Source organism: Rhinatrema bivittatum, chromosome 3 (assembly GCF_901001135.1).
Source record: "Rhinatrema bivittatum chromosome 3, aRhiBiv1.1, whole genome shotgun sequence".
Lineage (NCBI taxonomy): Eukaryota > Metazoa > Chordata > Amphibia > Gymnophiona > Rhinatrematidae > Rhinatrema > Rhinatrema bivittatum.
Genome location: NC_042617.1, coordinates 119,323,106 through 119,341,890, shown reverse-complemented (window position 1 = coordinate 119,341,890; position 18,785 = coordinate 119,323,106). Strand labels below are relative to the sequence as shown.

The 18,785-nt window shown below is 44.4% G+C and overlaps 1 protein-coding gene across 5 annotated transcripts in view; it reads left to right on the top strand.

Annotated features, from left to right (window-relative positions):
- The window catches only part of AFTPH (aftiphilin), a 157,762-nt gene that overhangs the window by 70,576 nt on the left and 68,401 nt on the right, over positions 1 to 18,785 (top strand). For all 5 annotated transcript variants that reach the window (XM_029593631.1, XM_029593635.1, XM_029593633.1 and 2 more), the window contains one exon: positions 229 to 2,085. In XM_029593631.1, coding sequence (XP_029449491.1) covers positions 262 to 2,085 — 1,824 coding nt within the window. In that variant the 5' untranslated portion in view covers positions 229 to 261. The remainder of the gene's footprint in view (positions 1 to 228; positions 2,086 to 18,785) is intronic.

Sequence of the window (18,785 nt, the reverse complement as noted above, 5' to 3'; positions counted from 1 at the left end):
TTATCCTGCTTTCCACAGAGACTACCCATTATAGGTAAGCAGCCCTTAGAATGTGTAGTGCCTCAAGGATCTGCTATTTATTATTTGCAGACCCTGGGCAAATTAATCCAGTTAGAGGGATTTCATGGATATTTATATGCAGATAGTGGAGCCATTTGTTTAATTCGGAGTCTTGCTTGTATAAGCCAAAAGGTAATGCCCTTTTTCATTTTGTTTATATTATGCTAGGTACCTATTAACTTCTGGGAAAGCCTCTAAAGAATGGAGCCTGATATCATCCGAATGTACTCTTCTTCCCCACCACCACTGGACAATGGAGCAGAAGAGGATGACGACGATGAATTTGGTGGCTTCTCAGGAGTCAGTTCTTCTGGAGTGGGTTTTGCTGATTTTGATACACCTAGTTATACTAACTCCAAGGAGGAATTCTTGCCCCCAAACCATTTTATGCCAATTTATGATTACTCGGACACTGTAGACAGTTTTGCAAACTTTACTGCTACTAAAATTGTTAAAGACAAAGATTGTTTTACAGAAATTCCTGATTCCACTAAGGGACATTCCGATGTCTTACAAACTAATGCCAGCAATGAAAAAATCCAGTCCAGAACTTCAGATATTTCACTGGATGGCAAATCAAGTCCAGAAGGGGTACAGATAGTAGTGGAACAGAAAGAAACTATTATCAAACAGGACAGTTTTTCCCCAGAAGTTATTAGAGCAGATGCAAGCATTATAAGTCGGGACCAGGAAATGGGAAACTGTAATGGTGATAAGGCCCCCTGTCTAGAGACTCTAACAAATGGGTTTGCAGTGTTGGATCCTGTGAATCCTCAGGGAACAGAAGATCTAGACAGTATTACTGACTCAAAAGGATTAAAAACTGTCAGCACGCACAGCACTGAGTTAAGCTTGGACTCAACCCCTAGCCCTGTTGAAGATTTTGCAGATTTTTCCACATTTTCAAATAAAGACAACATACATTTGACAGAGCAGAGAACGCAAACAGAAAAAGGTTTAGATGGAGACTCATGGCATATTCAGGACAATGTATTAAATGCAGTTGGTTTACTACATTCTTTGAAGCGAGTGTCGGATACAAACTGTGAGGATGCAGATGAGGTTAGAGTAACAGATGGCTGTATTTGCACTTCAGAAGTCCATGAAGGAATGGCTAATCATGAGCATAATGTCTGCGTCAGGTCTACTATGCATTCCCCAACCTGGAGCTCAGTAAACAGAGCTCAGAGCACCGAAAGCAGAGAACACTATGCACTGGAAACCACACTAAGGCAAACAGACCAAGAACTTGATCCTTCTAAGACCCCTGATTGTTTTAAAACTGCAGCAAACGATGTCGGTCTCAGAAAAGTCCAGGTTACTAGCAGTGATCCAGCAAATAAAAATGGTTTGGGTCCTTTGGAGGGTGTCATAAACAACGGTAATTTGGGCGAGTCTGTGTCTTCTGGTGGTTCTAGTAATGACGATTTTGGTGCAGTTGATGGCATTGTCTGCCCGAGTGAAAATACCTTGGGGTCGTGCAGTAATTTAAATTTAGAAAAGCCTTCTGAAGAGTTTGCACCTTTCAGTGAGTCTGGCGATGAGTTTGGGGACCCGAGCAGTGCCTCTCATCCAGTGCTCCCAGATTTTGATCAGTCTGAGTTGAAACAGATCTCAGACCCCAAATCAGAACCAGCTGGAACTAATTCTGATGCAGAAGTCAGCGCGCTCTCTGAGGCAGGGGGAAAAGTTTCAGAGTTTGCTTCCGTGCCAAAAACTCAAGAGAAGTACAGCACTTTTCAGGATTCAGAGGATTTTGCTGACTTTAGTATGGCAAGCTGTCACCAGGGTGCAGAATGGAATGCTTTTGAGGACGACCAACAAGGGGCCTTGTCTTGGGCTGCTTTCCAGGATGAGCAGACTGACAGCTCTTCTTGTGAGAGAGAGGCCTGGCATTCACATCAGACAGCTGCTGTGGTTACAAGTGAAGGTGAGCAGGTCAGCAGGACTGGCAGTGCTGCTTTACCAGCTGTCCCTGCAACAGAAAGCATTGGATGTGTTCAAGACCCAGTACCTGCAGTTCAGGTAAATTTGCTTTATTTAAACTCCATCCTAGTTATTTAGAGCATCTTTTCAAGAGAACTGAGCCATAGGTTGATAGTTGAAATGCATCCCCTTGCTAAAGGCTAGAACAACATAACCTTAGGAGAAGGTAACATTAATAAAACTAAGCTCCTCTGTAGCATTCTTCGGTATAAAGGTGACCTTTTAGCTTTCTGGTAGGCTCTGATGTGGAGTATTACCAGGGAGAGAGTGATTCCTAGCACTGTCACACCCAAAATAACAGCGAGAAGAGCTTTCTTTTCAAAGTTGTTTTCCTCCTCAAACAGTGCATTTCATTCCAATTGACTTGTGTGTCTTCAGGTTTTGTAGTGATGTGTTTAAATGTAAATGAGGATCATCTTAGACCAGTTGGACATGTTTTGCTTCTTGACCCCTATTGCACAGAAGCTAAATAGGGTTTTGCAATCCTAGATATAATTTCCTCTGTTATCAATGTACAGTTGCATTTACGATTCTGTACAATGTCTCTATATAGTTTTCAGATTTTACTTTTTTACAATGTACAGAAAATTGCATTTCTATAATTTATATAAGGTAAACACTTTCCTTTCAATTCTTTCATACAGATAAGAGAATATTATTAATATCGAAAAATCTTTGCAGTTCCATAGAGAATATATATTTTTTTTGTGCTGGGAAAAAAGAGGAATTTTCTTATTTGTTTGCCTGTGCTAGTGCCATTTTAGGTCTGATCCTATGAGATCTCAGAAGTTAATAAGCTACATGCGGCCTCCTGCATTCACTGTTACTGGTGGCTAAGCAGAGAGTGCCTTTTCCTCTGAGCCAGTACAGAACCAGTATCACAACACGGTGTTGGAGCATGTAATGTAAAGGGGAGCTGAGCTTCAGGAACTTTAAGTACAGCTTCCAGCCATAATGTTACCAGTAGAAACTGATGCATGCCGAGAAACCACAGGTAAATAAAGCAATGCTGAAATGAATTCAGCCAAAATAAAACACAAATGCTTGTTTTTGTTTTGTTTTTTTAAAACAAGTATTACTGGATCTGAAACAAGGACTTTTTCACATCTATTGTCTTTCTGCAGGGACTATTACTAACAATTGCGTTACAGCATTAAAGCAGGATTTCCTTGTTTTGAGTCTACCTTGAGATTGACTAATACATCTGTCTTCTTTTAGCAATGTCTGATGGTTCATGACTGTTTTGTGTCTCTATTCCTGCTCCTGCTGCTTGTGCAGACCATGGCTATCAGAGAAGGAGACTGTTATTTTAGTAATGTATGATAGCTTTAGGTTTTATTATGTATTTGAGTTTAGTTTAATTTTTTTAACTGTTTTCTATTTGTTGTGAACCGTTTTGATGGACTCTGAGCGACGGTATACAAAAATGTTAGATAAATAACTAGTGAACTGCTTACACTAAAACACTTGCTGGTTTCTGAAAGGGACCAGCTTTGGATGTCTCCTCCCAAGGCCTCCTATTCAGGTTCATAATCATAAGGCAAGGTTTACCAGTCCAGGGACCAAATCGCTATTTTGTAAGCTGTTCAAAGTTTGCAGCTAAATCCTGGACCTCAAGGTCTGTGAGAATTAACACACAACAAAATTAATTCAAATGAGTAGCTACGAAAAACACATACTATACTGTATGCTCAGAGGTCAGTATTGAAAGCCTTTGTATGCGCAACTTTTTGAGTTAAGTGCACAAAAACATTTCCTTCAAATGCATAAATTTTGTGGGCACAAAAAGGAGTGTCAGTGGAGGCATCTTTATCCAGTGATCACACTTGGCGCGCTCCAGCTAAAGTAATCCAGAGAAATCACAGTTCAGATTTTGTCTGGATGAAGTTATGTACTTATGTGTGCATAAGTCCTGCTGAATATCCAAAGCAAATGAAAAGAAACTTTCCCCACATAAATTTGCCACTCACCACATCACTGAATATTGACCTTGAAATGTTTACTTAAAAAGAAGGAAATACAGAGAAGACATGTTAAAATCGAGAGAAAAATGAAGGCAGAAAAAAAAAAAGTATTGTAATTATGCTTGTGTCTTTGCTAGTCCATCTTATTTTTCAAATAACTTACACAAGTAAATGTTGCTCTCCTAGATGCACACCTTTCCTCAGAGTGTGGCTGACGCACTCACCCAGGCACTAAAGTCTTCTCAGCCTCCTCTCTCACGCCTCCATGCACGGTTTCCAACACGCACACCCACTTTTGCTAGGTAAGAGGAGGCCGACAGGCTCCTGCTGATCTTTGTAACTCACCTTTCCACCCCCAGATGGTGGCAGAGCTCTTTCAGCTGTGGTGACAGCTCTTCTCCCTTGCAGGTGGAAGCTGGGCTTCATCTTGCTGCTCCTTTTCTCCCCTTCTTTGTCCTTTTTCTTCCCCTCTTCTTCCTCTCTGTTCTTCCCCTGCCTTCCACCAATTTTCTCCTCTGTCACAGGATTCAGTAAAAAAAAAAAAAAAAATACTCTGAAGGGCAAGGCATTAGCAGCTCCTATGGAGTTCTCTTCCTCAGATGCTTTCAGTCGTCTGGTACTGTGGGAGCTATCAGTGCTGCCCAGCTCAGAGAATTTTTAATTGAATTACAGACAGAGAGGAAATGTGTGGGGGGGGGTTTTGTTTTTGTGTTTTGTTTTGTTTTTTTAAGAGCCCTATCCCATTTTTGTTGGAGGAAGTCTTCTCTGCACAGCAGCAGGCCTGTTTTTGATCCCTCGCTGTGCCCTGCTGCCCATCCCTCTCCCCTCCCAAACCACTGCTCACAACACCTCTTCCTCCAGAGGATAGCAGCATGCAGCCAATTAGGAAGTGACCACAAGGGGCTACACATTGCAAATCAATAAACTCCATTATGGAGCGGTTGAGAAAATTTGGGGCAGAATATCCCAGTGTTTCCCAATCTTTTCAAGGCCAAGGCACATCTACGTAAACAAAAATGCATGGGACCCCAAACTCCACTGAGCAGGCAGTGCAGACATGGAAAGGATTCGTATGGTTAAAAGAAGAGCTAGGCAAGCATTGAAAGGGGGAGAGGGGGCAGACACACACACACAATGGATCAGTTAGCTCCCTCTGATTACAAGTGCAGAAGGGAGGTGTGGTGCAGACAGCCAGCTCGCAGGCCAATACAGTAAAGTGCGGCCACGGTTACCCTGCTTCTAACCCGCTTTCTACTCACAATTTGGCCGCGTTAGTCCAACCTGCGATTCACTATTTTTATTTTATTTATTTAACAGTTTTATATACCGAAGTTCTGGTAACAAAGTTACTATCCCTTTTAATCCATCCTTACCGCTTCTTTAAATAACCGGGTAACCCTTTCCGCCCGCGGCATGTATATGAGATGTAAACGATCGGATTAGCTATTCCCTCCCATCCAGTAACCCGCGCCCCGACTATCACCTTTTTAACCTGCAGTTTAGCCGCGTCTTTAACCTGCTAAATTACCGCCTACCCTTACCCCTGCGTTAGAGGCAGGGATAAGGGTAGACGGCAAACTTTCCCCCAGCCCCTGCTCACCTGCCCTGGCCGCGTCCATGGGTGCCGGTCTCCGGGGCAGCCCCAGTCCTCTCTCCCCTCCTCCCGAAGCAACTTTAACCAAAAGAAAACCTAAAATCCCCTCCTCCCGAAGCAAGGCGCAGGGCGAAAAGCGACTCGACATGTAAAGTATTGTGAATAAGTGTAACCAAAGTTAACTTACTTTTTCTTTCTTTCAGCCCTCTCTGCCCTCCTCCGGAGGCGCGCGCCGCGGCTCCCCTGCAGGCGGCGAAAGCGGCTTCCAGCGGCCCCCGCCGGCGAAGACGGATGAACGCACGCCCGTAGTGCACGGGCGCTCAAGCCAGCAAAAGCACATGAACGGGCGTGCGTGACGTCACAGCGTACGTTCATGCGCTTCGCTGGCTTGAGCACCCAAATTGACGGGCCCCCAAGTCAGCGAAAGCGTATGAACGGGCCGGCAAAATTAAGCGTCGGCTGTCGAACCCGCTGACAGCCGCCGCTCCTGTCAAAAAAGAGGCGCTAGGGACGCGCTAGTGTCCCTAGCGCCTCTTTTTACCGCGGGCCCTCATTTGAATACTGAATCGCGCGCACAGGAGAGTGGGCGCTCTCCCGTGACTTTTACTGTATCGGCCTGACAGTGTGCAAGCAATTTTAAATGGTGCCACTTCTTACATAGAAGTCTAAACCTAGAGAGGTGAAAGGAGATGGGCAGCTGTTGTGAGAGCCTGCCAGAGGGTGGTTCTTTTCTCCCATTCACTGCCTGACTGAATGAAAGCCTGAGCTGTTCTGACAAAAGGTCTGTGCCTCTTAAGGCATTGTGCTGGCAGTGTCAGAAGGATCATATCACAGAAGGGATGGGCTGGATTGTTAGCAGGCTTTTAGTGCTGCCACTCTAGTTGCAGCTAGCTGTAATAAACCACTACTGCTTGTCTTCCATGGGATTTTTTAAAATTTTATTTAAAAGCACTAAAATCAGGGTTTCTCAGATAACTCATGACCATCTCTGGCATGCCATCTCCGATGCCAAAAAATATATCCGCAACTGATAACAGATCACTGAATGCTTGCAAGAAAGACGTGTTTTCAATATCTTACAAAAGGTAATAAACAAATAAGTTTAATATCTGACAATGAATTCCAGTGGTTAGAACCAGCCACACAAAATAAACACTCTTGTGATTCAGCTAATTTCAACTGCCTTCCTGATGTTTACATTTTTAAAACTGTATTAACACATCTCAGGGGCAAACTGTTCACTGCCTTGAAAACTAATATGATCAATTTAAACTTTATTCTCCAGAGAACAGGAAGCCAATGCAATTTAAAAATAATAGGGGTAATGTAAACAATATACAAAGAGCTGCAATAATCAAGGGAGAAAATGACTAAAGCATGCATTATGGCTTTTAGATCCTTATCAGAAAGACAAGCTTACGGTGATGCAGCAGTCAAAGTTTAAAGGAAGCATTCTTAATGACAGCATTATTTTGAGGTCTTAAAGAAAGTGCAGTTCCTATGTTTTAAGAAGGCACTCAAAGGTACCATGTTTAAAAGCAGAATTACTGTTCAAGATCTGGCTGTGAATGCTATGGTGTTAATCTCAAAATCTCAGACCACTCTTGATCACACCCTTTTCATTAGACCGCACATCAGTTGTTAGAAACTCTCATGAAACTTCGCATGTTACGCCATCTTCGTCCCTTTCTTAACTCTGAAGACTTTCACCCAGTGCTTCTATCACTTCTATCATCTTCTCTTCCAAGGACTATTATAACACTCTTTACATTGGTCTTCCTGCATGTGTTCTAAAGTCACTACAGACTATTCAGAATGCTGCTGCATATCTTCTTACAGGCACAGAAATGAAAGAACATATCACTCTGGTGTTGCTATCCCTCCATTGGCTCCCCATCCACTGGAGGTTATGCTATAAATATGCTGTCACTAGCTACACCTCATTTACAGGTCGATACAGTAACGTGCGGTTAAAGATTCCCCGTCTGTAACGTGCTGGGAGCGCACAATACAGACGAGTAAGGCGATCCAGCGATACAGTCTCCAGTTTCACGCGTCCTTAGCGCTTCGTAAAATAGACACATAACCCTTTCCGCACGCAGCATGTATATGATGTGTAAATGAACGAATTAGCTGTATAATGAAGGAATTAGCTATTCCTCTCCGATACTGTAACGGGCGCTGATATTATCTCCTTAGTAACCCGCTGTTTTGCCGCGGCCTTAACGTGTTAGTTTACCGCCTCCCCCTAGTAGGTGTTAGGACTGTGAGTCTAGTAACAAATCCATTGACACCGCTTAAGATACTCAAAAACAATAAAACACAATAAAAAAAAAAGCGATACAGAGATGATCGAGAAAATGTAATGCTGTGGGACACATAAAAACCTGTCAGAAAAAAAAATAAAAATTTTTAAATACCTGTCGGAGGGCCGCGTGGGTCCAGGCGGCCGGCGGCGGGAGCCGGGGGGCGGGTGGTCGCGTGTTAAATCTAGGCCGGGTCGCACAGACACGCATTCATCCAGGCGGAGGAGCCGGCGGCGAAAGCAGCCAGCTCCTCCGCCTGAATGAATGCGCGCCTGTGCGACCCCCTGCGATTAGGCGCTCAAGGCGTGACGTCACGACGCCCGACGTCACAGCATGTGACTGCCTTGAGCACCGAATCGCAGGGGTCGCACAGGTGCGCATTCATTCAGGCGGAGGAGCCGGCTGCTTTCGCCGCCGGCTCCTCCGCCTGGATGAATGCGCGTCTGTGCGACCCGGCCTAGATTTAACACGCGACCACCCGCCCCCCCGGCTCCCGCCGCCGGCCGTCTGAAACTAACGCGCGTCCACCCGCCCCTGCCGCCGCCTGGAACAGGCGCCCACCCGCCCGCGGCATAGATTTAACACCTGACCACCCGCCCCCCGGATCCCGCCGCCCGCCGGCTGCCTGGACCCACGCGGCCCTCCGACAGGTATTTAAAAATTTTGTTTTTTACACTTCCTGGTGCCTGTCATTTCAAATGTCATTTGAAATGACATTTGAAATGACAGGTACCAGCGCACCCAGGTTACTGTATAGGCGCTGTATTAAGCGCCTATACAGTAAAATGGGTTGCGCGGGCATAACCCTTCCCTAACGCTTCACAGCCGCGGCATGCATTTGCATGCAATTAGAAGAGAGTATCAGGCGCTAGGTCAAGAGAACTGTGCGTGCGGGGAGGAAGGGTGCGCCCGACACTGCCGCACTGTTTCTACCGCGGCCTTACAGTATCGAGCCGTAAATAATGTCAAATCCCCCTTGGATCCCCTCTGTATTAAAAATACACATGCCATCCTTTCTCTCGGTCGGCCACTCAAAATTTACTAGATGTTCCTTCTAATTTCACTCGCTTAAATGATACACTAGAACGTGCATTGTCCATTGCTGGTCTGGTTCTTTGGAACTCTGTACCGCTCACAATCAGGAACATCAGTGAATCAAAAATATTCAAGTGGGCACTGAAAATGTTTTTATTCAAGCAAATGTTTGAGATCATAGATTACCCTCTACAATTTTCCATCTGTTAGAAGCATATTAATCATTTGAGACTCTCTACTTGTGATATCTTTTTTTCATCTAGGTATCAGTGATTGTTTTGTCTGTCATGTTTTTATTATTTTTATGCTGTTATTATGAATATGGCCTTATAACCTGCCCTGAACATTTCGCAGGGTGTGGGATATAAATAATTTTAAATAAATAATAAACCAAATTAAACCTTTATTTAATATGCTCTTTTTCTCTTAATGGGTCCCCTTTTCACTTTGAAACATAAATATAGGAGTGCAAGCCTGGTGTCCTAGAGACAACACACAAAATTGCTTGTACAGGAGGTCTAGGTTCACATTCCTAGCCTGGCTTCTGCTCACAACTTCATCTGAGTTTGTAAATATTGCAGGCATAATACTTGAAGTATCTTGTTAGAATTCCACTTATTTATTTATTTATTTATTTCGGATTTTTTTATATACCGACATTCTCAATACAAGTATCGAATCAGGTCGGTTTACATATAACAAAACTTTCGCACAAAAGGCGTTACATGGAACAGCGTTTCTTAACATATAACGTATAACATATTGCATTTAGCATATAACCTATAACATATGGATATTAATAATAGATTAAATTAAATATTACATAGATAATAATAATAATAATAATAGTAACTCGTCAACAGGACGTAGGTGAATGCTCGGCATGATTATAGCGAGAATAAATATCTAGAAAAAAATTAAAGGGTAGACTAAATTGAGATTTGAGGGTACACAGACCATGTTGATGTGCAAAGTATGCGAGAAATCCATGAGTTAAGGAAGACAGATGCATGTCAACACTTGCATGTCAACACTTGTTGGCTAGATTTGGAATTACTGTACATTGAAGCAACCCTAGAGGAGGAGTCATGGCTACAGGAGGCTGCTGTAGCGACAAAAAGAGGTGTGAGAGTTAGAGAGGGAAGCACACGTGACATGAGGGCTCGAAAAGAGCCCCTTAGTTTCCCCCTTTCACAAGATAGCTGAGCCTCTAGTCCCAGGCTGTTAGTTGCAGAGGTCCATGTTTGTTGAATGGATTTGGAGCAGGCTGCATACCTAGGAGTACCTGAAGGTGGAAAAGTTGCATGTTTGTGCTTTTGTGGAGTAGTTACTGTAAATGCCATTTATGTGGTCTTATATTGCACAAATTGTAAATGTTTCAGACTTGTAAACCGTTTTGAGCTGATTTTGGGTAAAATGGTTTTCCTGGCATGTAGCAGATGGATTCAGGACCAATGGGTATAGTGTGCTCCTGATAGCAGTTGGAGACGGAACATATTTCAATCTGACGTCAGCCCTAGTACATATACCCCTGCAGGAAACTCTGCTCTTCAGTATTTTCCATCTCCATAGCAGTTCCGGACTCTATACACGCTTGTACAGTGTTAGAGCATTATAACCAAAGAAATCCAAAACAAAGAAGAAAACTTACCTCCACAGACGAGCCCTGCTCTCCTGCAGTGATACCTACGGGTCCCTCCCCCAGTCGAGATTCTTGAGGTGATTTCCACGATCCCTCAGAGGTAGGCCTCGGTCCGGCTCCCGGCATGGACTTAGCCCCCGGCAACGGGTGCGGCTGAGAGGCAGCAGATGCAACTTCGAGCGCAGCGGTGAAGGTACTTTTCCCTCTCCCCCGCAGCCGGAGACTGCCTGGGATGAGACTGGGAAACGCCGAGACAAGGTAAGGTAGAAAACTTCCTAAAAGTCTCCGGTCTCCGAGACTTGAATAGCCGCACAGATTCCCAGCTGGCATAAGCGCTACTGGGTTGATTAGCCCTATCCGGGCTAGACCCCGGTCTGACACGAGGGTCCTCCCACGTGGAGACCCTCCAAGGTGGTAGCCATATTGCTCGCGTGGTCGCCATCGCCATTTTCACTTGATCGCCGCCCTATCCACAGATTAGATCCATGCGCTCCTTCCTCGACTGGGATGGTAATGCGCTTTGAGACCACGCAGACCATGGCATCCACTTTGGGGAATGCCAGGAGGTCTTTGGCAGTGGAGTCCAGGGGGTATAGGGCTGCCAGGGTCCGTCCCCCCTTGAACGTGGCCTCCGGAGCCTCCCATTCCAGGTCAATCAGCTGTTGAACAGCCTGCAGCAAAGGGAAATGGTGGGAGGCCTAACTGAGTCCCTCGAGGATGGGGTTCGTTTTTGGTTCCCCTGTGGCTCTCGTGCCTGGGATAGTGAGCTTTTTCAGGCTGTGAGCCACGAGATCTGATAGTTCGTCTTTAGCGAAGAAACGCCTCATGGTTCGGTAAAGTTCTGTTCCTGGAGGGATTTCCCTTTTCCTCCAGGGAGTCTTGATCCTCGTCCGATGTGTCTGTGTCCCCAGTGTTGGGGTTTTGAGGCGGATGGGGCACTTCTCTGGGTTTAGAGGGTCCCGGTATGTTCGGGTCCTGTGGGGCAGGCTGTGGCTGTGTCATCGGGGGCGCCGGTTGCATGTGGATAAAGGTATGTAGGCCTTTGAAGAATTCTACCCAGGAGAAAGATGCTGTGTCTAAATTGAGAGGCGCCTCATCCCCGGGGAGTCACGTTTGAGGGAGGCTTCCGCCGGGGATCCCAATGCCGGCTGGAGAGGACCTTGGCCTGGTTCACCCAGAGCCTCCTCACACTGTAGACATAGGGCTGTGGCCTCTTCGTGCTGAGCAGCTCTGATGTGGCATGCCAGGCAGAGGCCCTGAGCCTTGAGCTTCTTGTCCGGTGGTGCCATGGTTTGTGCGTGTAGGATTGCCGAAAATTCCGGTTTGTGTGTTCAAGTGTACGCTGGGAGGCTTAGTTATGAGCTCCGGGTGCGCCAAAGTTGTGCATGTAGGTCAGATACGCGCTCAATAAGATGCGCACGGGGTTTACTTATGCGCCCAGCACAGTGAAGCGCAGATTACTTCTGCTCCGGAGGAGCAGTAAGTATTAAAATAAAAAAATTAGGGATAGTTAGGGTAGGTTTAGGGAGCAGAGAGGAGAGGGGATGAGGGAGGAAGAATAAAGTTAGGTATAGGAAAGTTCTCTCCCAGTCCGCTCCTTAATTGGAATGAACTGGGGGATGCCCAATTGTGTCGCCGCTCGTTACTTTGTAAAATCCCTCCCCCCCCCCCCCCCCCCCGCGAGAGTCGCAGACCACCTGCAGATGCGTGCGCAGATTTTAAAATCCGGCACTCGTGCATGCGGCCATCGGATTTTATAACATGTGCATGCCGGCACACTCATGTTATAAAATAGGCGCATTCATGTGCACGCGTGCGCCCTTTTAAAATTGACCTCTTAATTAGCTCTGAAACAGACTGAGGAGGCTCTGAGACAACTCCCACATAGGAACTCCTGCACATGCTCCTTAGAGCTGAAAGTGCTACTACCGTGGAGAGATGAGTCTGTTTGATGTCAGTGGATGAAGCCATCCCCACAAATCATGGCTAATTCATCCTGCTATCTACGGAAAACACAGTTTACAGTAAGCAAACTTGTTTGTCATTATTGATTTTATATTAAAGCATTCCTTTTAGATTTAGGAAAAAGATTAAGCAACATGATATCTGTTAATGAATGAAGTTTCCATTTAAATGATTACATTTATTTCTTGCACATAAGTGAATGAATAACTAAAATGTATAGTTGTATAGAAATATATTTGACTATAGTTAGTCAAGATGATGCTTTGTCTCTAAAAATTTCTTCCCCTTCCCCCAAGGAATATCACGGAACTTGCAGAAAGGAACTGCTCTGCCCCCTTTTATCTAAGTTGTGTCTGTATCTGAAAGATTTAATCTTCTTAAGGAAATAACTTGTACATGTTATTTTATAAGCTTTTGAACAGACGTGGTATCAAATTCTTTGTCTATTCATAAGAATTCAGAATATCTTTTGCAATATACTACAGTGTGCAAACAATCAGGTCAATACAGTAAAGTGCGGCCGCGGTTACCCTGCTTCTAACCCACTTTCTACTCACTTTTCGGCCGCGTTAGTCCAACCCGCGATACACTATCCCCTTTAACCCATTCTTACCGCCTCTTTAAATCACCGGGTAACCCCTTCCGCCCGCGGCATGTATATTAGATGTAAACGATCGAATTAGCTATTCCCTCCCATACAGTAACGCGCGCCCCAACTATCGCTTTTTTACCCTGCCATTTTGCCACGCGTTTAACCTGCTAATTTACCGCCTACCCCTACCCCTGCGTTAGAGGCAGGGATAAGGGTAGACGGCAAACTTTCCCCCAAAAGGAAACCTAAAAACCTAAAATCCCCTCCTCCCGAAGCGACTCGACATGTTACCAACTTACTTTTTGTTGCTTTCACCCCTTCCCTTCTCTGCCGTCCTCCGGAGGGGGCAGCCGGCGGCGAAAGTGGTCCCTCCCCCCCCCCCCCCCCGCGCAGGTCCCAGTTCTCCTGGCTCAGCCCTCATCTGCTTAAGGAAGATTGTGAAGTCGGGTAAGAGCCCACTGTTCTGTGCCCTCTCCAGTCACGGCGCGAGCGAAGCGAAGCGTACTTTCATTGGCTTGAGCGCCCTTCAATTTGGGCGCTCAAGCCAATGAAAGCACATGGACGGGCGTGCGTGACACATGCCATGACGTCACGCCCGCCCGTCCATGTGCTTTCATTGGCACGGGCGCTCAAGCCAATGAAAGCACATGGACGGGCGCGCGTGACGTCACGGCCGCCCGTCCATGTGCTTTCATTGACTGGAGCGCCCAAATTGACGGGCGCTCAAGCCAATGAAAGTACGCTTCGCTTCGCTCGCGCCGTGACTGGAGAGGGCACAGAACAGTGGGCTCTTACCTGACTTCACAATCTTCCTTAAGCAGATGAGGGCTGAGCCAGGAGAACCGGGACCTGCGCGGGGGGTCCGCTTTTTACTAATGTTTACTAATCAGGATGTTGGTCCGCTTTTTACCAATGTTTACTAATCAGGATGTTGGGGAGATACCAGTTCCGGAGATGGTTTTCAGGGATAATGAGTCAGACGAACTGAACAAAATCACTGTGAACCTGGAAGATGTAGTAGGCCAGATTGACAAACTAAAGAATAGCAAATCACCTGGACCGGATGGTATGCATCCTAAGGTTCTGAAGGAACTCAAAAATGAAATTTCAGATCTATTAGTTAAAATTTGTAACCTATCATTAAAATCATCCATTGTACCTGAAGACTGGAGGGTGGCCAATGTAACCCCAATATTTAAAAAAGGCTCCAGGGGCGATCCGGGTAACTATAGACCAGTGAGCCTGACTTCAGTGCCGGGAAAAATAGTGGAAACTATTCTCAAGATCAAAATTGTAGAGCATATAGAAAGACATGATTTAATGGGACACAGTCAACATGGATTTACCCAAGGGAAGTCTTGCCTAACAAATCTGCTTCATTTTTTTGAAGGGGTTAATAAACATGTGGATAAAGGTGAACCGGTTGATGTAGTGTATTTGGATTTTCAGAAGGTGTTTGACAAAGTCCCTCATGAGAGGCTTCTACGAAAACTAAAAAGTCATGGGATAGGAGGCGATATCCTTTCGTGGATTATAAACTGGTTAAAAGACAGGAAACAGAGAGTAGGATTAAATGGTCAATTTTCTCAGTGGAAAAGGGTAAACAGTGGAGTGCCACAGGGATCTGTACTTGGACCGGTGCTTTTCGATATATATATAAATGATCTGGAAAGGAATACGACGAGTGAGGTTATCAAATTTGCTGATGATACAAAATTATTCAGAGTAGTTAAATCACAAGCAGACTATGATACATTACAGGAGGACCTTGCAAGACTGGAAGATTGGGCATCCAAGTGGCAGATGAAATTTAATGTGGAGAAGTGCAAGGTGTTGAATATAGGGAAAAATAACCCTTGCTGTAGTTACACGATGTTAGGTTCCATATTAGGAGCTACCACCCAGGAAAAAGATCTAGGCATCATAGTGGATAATGCTTTAAAATCGTCGGCTCAGTGTGCTGCAGCAGTCAAAAAGCAAATAGAATGTTAAGAATTATTAGGAAGGGAATGGTTAATAGAACGGAAAATGTCCTAATGCCTCTGTATCGCTCCATGGTGAGACCGCACCTTGAATACTGTGTACAGTTCTGGTCGCCGCATCTCAAAAAAGATATAGTTTCGATAGAGAAGGGCAACCAAAATGATAAAGGGGATGGAACAGCTCCCCTATGAGGAAAGGCTGGAGATTAGGGCTGTTCAGCTTGGAGAAGAGACGGCTGAGGGGGGATATGAGAGAGGTCTTTAAGATCATGAGAGGTCTTGAACGAGTAGATGTGACTTGGTTATTTACACTTTCGAATAATAGAAGGACTAGGGAGCATTCCATGAAGTTAGCAAGTAGCACATTTAAGGCTAATCGGAGAAAATTCTTTTTCACTCAACACACAATAATGCTCTGGAATTTATTGCCAGAGGATGTGGTTAGTGCAGTTAGTGTAGCTGGGTTCAAAAAAGGTTTGGATAAGTTCTTGGAGGAGAAGTCCATTAATGGCTATTAATCAATTTTACTTAGGGAATAGCCACTGCTATTAATTGCATCAGTAGGATGGGTTGTTCTTAGTGTTTGGTAATTGCCAGGTTCTTGTGGCCTGGTTTTGGCCTCTGTTGGAAACAGGATGCTGGGCTTGATGGACCCTTGGTCTGACCCAGCATGGCAATTTCTTATGTTCTTATGTCCCCAGTGGTCGGTTATGGAGCCGGGGTTATTTAATATATTTATGCATCCCTTGGGGGGGGGGGTGTCATTATCCTGGATCTTGGTTTGAAGGCTACCTTTACATGGATGATTTGCAATTGGTGTTGCCAATTAAAGATTGAGAAGACTGCTGTGAGCCTAATGTGAAGGTGATTACTGGAAAGAAAACAGACTTTAAATAGTGGCAATACAGCGGTTCTGAGAATAGTGGGTAGTGCCTCTGGCTCCCAGCATTGAGAGTACCCCCTTGATACTGCCTCCTGTAGTGAGAGACCTAGGGGTACAATCAGATACTAATCTTAATTTGTAATTTGAAATAACTTTTTTAAAGTTAAGAGCAGTAAGAAAGCTATGACACTTTTTTTGGAATACAGTGGCGCTCCTAACTTTCAAGTTGGGCTCTTTTGAAAATTCATTAGGACTGAGTGTCTAAATTAAGGATCCTAAAAATTGGGTAGTTACAGGGGCAGAGATAGGGCAGGAAAAGAAAGTTAGGAGTTTAGCGCACTAACTTTTAGAATTAGGCACCTAAGTTAGGAATCTTGGCAATTGAATAGCAGCCCTAAATTTAGGAGTTTATGTGAACTTTTAACTGAAAATTAGGTACCATAGACATCTAACTTCAGGAGCCCAAAGTGCTTTTTTAGGATATCAACCTCTTAGGGAAGATAAGTGCTATTCTGGTCAGACCAATATCCATTAAGCCCATATCCTGCTACTGACAGTAGCTAATCCAGGTCATAAGTACCTGGCAAATCTCCTGTATTGCTTTGTGAATAGTACTGCAAGAACTGATCATTCCTGAGCTGGATATCTTGCAATATAGTCTGTGCATGAGTTTCCCAGGAAGACATCCGTTACAGGCTACAGGTAGTTCAAAATGCAGCAGCAAGGATAATTATTTTGGCACTCCAGTCAGAACTAGTGCTGACGCTGTTCTCCAGTATTTATGATAGGGCTCAGTTTAAAGTCATGACTCTGGTGTTTTGCCCCTTAAGAGGGAAATGATCCATCATATCTTTTAATAGCTTATTCTGGCATTTGCCCTTAGATAGAATGCAATATTGGGTATTCCTACTGTGAAAGTCATGCGGAAAGCTTGTTTCATTAATTATGCTTGCTTTTGAAGTACCTATAGCAAGGATTTACCTCCCCCTAACCCCAAAGGGCTGTTGAACATTAAAGGGGCTTATTTATATCTTGGCAAAAAGCAAACTATATTGTTGTGGGTCCCAAAAGTATTCCACACTGTGTGTTTACAGATGCAGAACTCAGGTGACCTGTTTTACATTTGTTTGTCTTGGATGTCTTGGAATTGAAAAATTCAGATTAAAAGCAATATCTGTATAAAGCAACTGCTGATCACTCCTGTGCAGATTTATGGCGTTCAAATTCTTCTTTCCTTTATTTCTGTGTTCTATATGCTTGTTAGCGGGGAGATAAGGCTTATTTTATACTACTGATACCATTTATTTATTTTTATTTTAACATTTTTTTAGCCCACTCAATCCAAAGTACTTGGTGGGTTATAATAAATACATAATACCATTAACATAAAACAATGGAGAATAAAATAACAATAAAATGACTTGGTGTAGTCAAGTTAAAAGCTAAACACAAACAAAAGACAGACTCTGCCACTCACCAATCTAAAAGGGAAAATAGTGTTTTCGGTCCCTATATGTCTGTTTAAAGAAAAATGCTTCCACCTCCTTTCTAAAAGTTAAATAGTATTGAATCTACTCTTGGGATAATTCTGCACAGAAAAACGTAAAATTCTGCATACTTTATATTGGTCAAAATAACACAATATACATCTGTCTTTGAGTAATTAATATAAAATGTAATACAGAAAGGTTATTATTCAAAGATGCAGAGTTTTACATTTTTTGCGCAGAATTTCTCTAGAAGTACACTGTAGAAGCATCTCTTCCACCCTTTCTCCCTTCTCCCCTGGCCATCCATGCCCCTTTCACTCTGCCTTCTCAGGCCCTAATTCCATCACTCTCCACTATCTCTCCCACCCCTTCTGCTCTATCTCCACCCCCTAGCCCTCCACTCCCAGAATTTGACCCCTCTTTCAAACAGCCCCTCACACAGGCTCCCTCTGTCCCTTTCTCATACACACACATCCTCACACAGGCTCCCTCTTTCTTACACACGCGCCCTCATACGCAGACCTCCTCTCTTGCACTGTCAGTCTGGGCCTCACTGTCTTCTTCAGCTGCAGGCAGGATGGACTCTGCCTGTGGCTGTCCCGGGCCTCTCTTATCTGTGTCTTCAGCTGCAGGCGGGATGGACTCCACCCGCTTCCCCGCTGGGCCTAAACTTCATCCACAAGAAATAGGGGCTCCGCTCACAGCCCACTGGACCTCTCTGATCTTTGGCCATGAGCAGCTGGGCTCTGCTTGCAGCCGCCGGGCCACTTTCCAAATTCTGGGCAGAGTATGAAAATTTTGCACAGGAGGAGAAGGAATTCTGTACAAATTCTGCCCTGTGCAGAATTCCTCCATGAGTGTGAATTACTCGAATTTAGTCAGGTAGGCTATTCCAGATACCAGGACCTGCAATGAAAAATGTTTCAGCCAAGCATGTTTGCTTAACTGATAGTACATCCAGTAGATTATGGCCTGCAATCTTAAAGCTTTCCCTGGTTTATATTTTTAGTAGCAAACTAACTACTACTGAGATATCCTTGCTCAAAGCACGAATCAAAATTATGATTTTAAATTGCACCTTCCAAAATATGGAGGGCCAGTGCAAACACCAGTGTATGTGATCGTAAAATCTAGTCCCAGTGATCAGCCTAGCAGATGAATTTTGAACTGCGTGCAGGCAAGTGTCATCGTGGGGTTTTTGATTCATGATCCCTGAACCTTTGTGGACTTTTAGTTGTTTGTTATTGAATAAACAGTTTAAATAAGTTGAAGTGTATGCTTCTAGT